Raw genomic sequence first — 4,369 nt, forward strand, 5'->3', positions numbered from 1 at the left:
TTAATAGAGTTAAAAAAGAAAAGAAGCAAAAAGGACCTGTATGTACCTCAACATTGGATGGAGCTGGTAACATCTAACAAGTAGAAACCCACTTGATATGGCAAAATATCTGTCCTTCTGCCAGATCTCTTGCCAGTACCAATTGACAGAAGGTCTCTCAATAAGCAAGCTAAATGTTTAAATTTTCAACAGTTACTCAACTATGTAGCTCCAATTTACTATAAGTTTTTCACAAATCTGCGATATGATGGTCAACAAGCTGGAGAACTAGCAAACTCAGAAGAAGCAGAAGTAGAAAATGATGATTTGGATCATCATTACGACACTGATGTCGATGGATCAGAAGTCAATTATGTATTAGTGCTATGGTGAAGAATAAATTTGTGCAAAAACTATATAATCTTTTTACATTTTTTACCTTTATGTTGCATTTCTTAGAAGTAAAGGGGTACAAGTGCTAAGTGCTACTTATCAACCTAAAAATGGCTTCAAAATTAGTAAACTTGATAAAATTATGATTTTTTGTTACAACTAATAATAACAATGCCCACAATTACTAAACCGGAGAAAAAAAATTAGCATTAAGAAATCATGGCAATTACAGTGAAGGCTGAACTTTGAACGGTGTTTACTCAAAATTTACTTTTTGTCACTTATACCCCTTTATACTTCTAGCGTCCTCAATTATAACAAAATATAAACTGCTCATCAATAATCTGATATTATAATCGGTATGCGAATAAAGATCTTTGCAGAAAGCTTTTCGGAAATATAGATATTTTACAGTGAGTCCATTAAAGAACCCCGTTTCACTTTAGGTTCAGTAACGTAGGTAGCTGATTTGAAATAGTTTGATAACTCTACCATCATCGGACATTTACGTCATACGTGACTGTGAGAAAAATTAAAATATGATTAACCCAATTCGAGAGTATTAGCTGGGGATTCTTCAAATGTATAAAATTGTTTATTCCCAAATTACCACATAACAATCTTTAATTACTGATATACTTCTCGGTACTATTGAAGAAGTAGCTTAAAAAGAGACGTTGCTTCCATTACAGATTATTGTTTAGCCATCTCTTTGTGGTGTGATTACTATAGATTCCAATATTTCATTATGAAAGCAATTGTGTTACCTTTGTTTATTGTTGCTGCTTTGGTAAATATAAATCTTTAATACTTTTACTAAAAGTTAATATTTGTATAAATTTTTGTAAATTATAATATAATTTTTGGAGGATTAGTTGTCTGATAGTTTGAGTAACTGCTTACTTTTTTCAATTTTCCCCTTTTCTTTATTTGTTAACAGGTTTCTTTATTAGAAATGTATTTGTTTTTATTATTTTATCTTGTTATCTATTAATGCTTCACATTTTGGTCAACAATATTTGTTTTAAAATTTATAACGTAAAAATTCTAATTAAAAATATTATACAGTGCGGAGGAACATGTCAACTAAAACTGTTACTGTCACATACAATATAATGCAAATTTATACGTATCTGTTGATAATTTTCCACCTCTACTAGCTTCATCTCCTTGTATTTCACAACGTATAATGTTTTCCATCTTTTTCGTTATTTTGCTGATTATTAGCGCATCCATCACTATATTGTGCAGGAAGTGCAGAAAAGTACTAACTTCTCACGAGTTTGAAATTTAAACGAATGAGAAATTACCTTTCTGCACGTGTTATACACTATAGGTTTTCTGTAACTAAACTTTTTCTTCCATAAACTGTTTGTATGTAGATTCATATTAATAATAATTTATTATCATAAGTTTGATGATACTAAATTGACTTGTTCTCTTAATTCTGGTAAAGTATTTTCAGTTTTAAAAGCAGCATACATTAAGCACCAAGGAAAGTTGCTCTGTAGTTTCGCTGTAATCTGATCCAAAACTAATGAGAATAAATACAATCCTTACAAATTTACCGGGGGCTCCTTGCTCCTTTCTTATTTATTGTCCACCATAGAATCTCTCGGGGAACTCTATCAGATGCTTTGGCATACCAATTAATACCATATGAACGTTTGTTTTTCTATTTCTATATTTTTCATCAACTGCCTTATAATGAAAATTACATATGTTTGTTGATGTGCCTCGCACAAATCCAAACTGATTATAGGATATTTGGTTTCTTCACGGATCTCGGATCCGTCATTAAATTAATCTCTCCCATATTTTTATGGTGTGACTAAGTACAGTGGAACCTCGATAACTCGGATTAATCGGGACCACGACCGATCCGGGTTATCGAAAATCCGAGATAGCCGGAGAATATGGTAAAAATTAATAAAATACGGTATACTTACAGATAAACTCCGTTAGAATTGAAATAACATGAAATATTTTTATAAATATGCATAGTACATATTACTACCTACTCATTACAATTCTAAAAAAAACACCAAACCCAAACAATACAAGACACACAATACTAAAGACCATTGTTTATAAAAGAATTTTTTAAATAGTCTTTCCTAAACAATGCTGACAGTTTGAAATAAAAAGGAATAGATACTACAGACAGCTGGCTGTTGTTTCTGCGGCGTGTACTATGAGTAATTTTTAATCTCGTGTTCAAATTACACACATAAGTACACGACACAGAGAGTCTAGACACATTATCTCTCAAATATTATATTACATACACTTTTATTGTTGAAAGGATTGTCTGATAATTAACTATTTTGATTGGAAATAAGCCACAATTAAATTGAAAAATACAAAATATTGAAAATCAAAATTTTTATCTGATGAAAATCGGTCCGGGTTAGCCGGACTTCCGGGTTATCGGGGGCCGACTTATCGGGGTTCCACTGTACTTTTATGACCATGTACATTGTTGTATAGTTTGTACATTGTTGTATATCTCCCTTTTCTTTGTAAACAGTAAACAGCTACTAATATACTGCTTCTCCATTCGTGTGGCATTTGTCCAACTTCCATCATTCTATGAAATAAACATGTTAGCTAGGTTCTTCCTGTCTCTTCAAGTGCTCCCCACACTTCACCAGAAAGATCATTTGCTCCAACTGCTTTTGCTTTCTTTATTTTTTGAAGTAGGTATTTGAACGACTTCGTCGTTCGTAATTACAAAGGTCTTATTACCAAGGTTTTTTAATTACTTTGTTAAATTATATGTCATCATTATTATTTTTTGTTCTAGGCAAGCTATGGAGATGCTTTATTTGAGAAAAGCCTTTTTGAAGGAGGACATCATGGAATAAAACACTATTTCAAAAACTTCCTCCTTCCAATCCATGAGAAGTCCTTTCTTCACAGTATTCATCTAGATTGCCAAAGAGAGAGTTCATGTGAGCTTGAGTATCTACAAAATCCATTCGAATATATGGACTATGAACCTTTGGGAAACTACATGTTGTGCATGTCTAAAAGATACGGATTCATGGGACGTCATGGACATTTAAAGTTGAAACACTTAAGACATAAACTTAGAATGATCTGCGGTAAAGAAGATCCTGAATTTTACATCCATGCTTGTGCGGTTCCCTCCCTCAACCCTATTCACACAGCCAGTAACCTTTGGAAATGTTTGGATCACCATGGTTTTCACTTCCTTAGGAAATTATTCTAGTATATTGTTGTGATTAGTATTTAAAATGTAATTTATTTATAAATATAATTTAAACAATTATTTTTTTGCAATTCTGGTATTATTTTTTTATAAGTTTACCACTCAGGAAATTAACAGGATATAAACGGAGGAAAAAGATATAATGGCAAGATAGAAAGAGTACATTACTACAGAAATGATAAAATACATGGGACGACAAGGAGAAGATCTCCTTCTGGAAATACTTAATAAAAGCTGGAAAGAAGGATTAATACCAAAAGACTGGGAAATAGGCATCATATTACCGATCCACAAAAAAGGAGATACCAAAGATTGCAATAACTACCGAGGAATTACGTTGTTGAGTACAGTCTTGAAAGTGTATGAAAGACTATTGGAGAACAGATTGAGACCAATTTATTGGACCTACATTAGAAGAGTCTCAAAGCGGTTTTAGGAAGGGAAGAAGCGTCCAGGATCATATATTTGCAATAAACCAGATCATTGATAAAGTTCTAAAGAGGAAAAAAGCGTATTTTGCATTTATGGATTTAGAAAAGGCTTTTGACAGAGTACTCCAGAACAAAGTTTGGGAAAGTCTTAATAGAAGAGGAACTCCAGAGAAGCTACTAACAGCCATACGAAGCCTATACATAAAAAATGAAAACTATATCGCAACTAAAAACATGAAATCACAAACTTTTAAGACTGGTAACGGACTACGACAAGGAGCCCACTACTTTTCATAGTTTTTATGGATGACATCATTAAAATATGCAATGA

General features: G+C 32.3%; 1 protein-coding gene across 1 annotated transcript; it reads left to right on the top strand.

Moving 5' to 3' along the window:
• The first annotated feature begins 981 nt into the window (after positions 1-981).
• Positions 982-3,667, top strand: LOC114332640 (uncharacterized). The gene is made up of 2 exons (XM_028282462.2): positions 982-1,162; positions 3,179-3,667. The coding sequence occupies exons 1-2, from the start codon at positions 1,121-1,123 to the stop codon at positions 3,605-3,607; spliced, it is 471 nt and encodes a 156-aa protein (XP_028138263.1). The 5' UTR covers positions 982-1,120; the 3' UTR covers positions 3,608-3,667.
• The last annotated feature ends 702 nt before the right edge of the window (positions 3,668-4,369 follow it).

Source organism: Diabrotica virgifera, chromosome 5 (genome assembly GCF_917563875.1).
Source record: "Diabrotica virgifera virgifera chromosome 5, PGI_DIABVI_V3a".
NCBI classification, from domain to species: Eukaryota; Metazoa; Arthropoda; class Insecta; order Coleoptera; family Chrysomelidae; genus Diabrotica; species Diabrotica virgifera.

Bases quoted from the DNA above. Each gene is read 5' to 3' on its own strand.
- LOC114332640 (XM_028282462.2), top strand. From the start codon at position 1,121: ATGAAAGCAATTGTGTTACCTTTGTTTATTGTTGCTGCTTTG. The intron at 1,163-3,178 runs GTAAATATAAAT...TTTTTGTTCTAG, and splicing joins TGTTTATTGTTGCTGCTTTG to GCAAGCTATGGAGATGCTTT.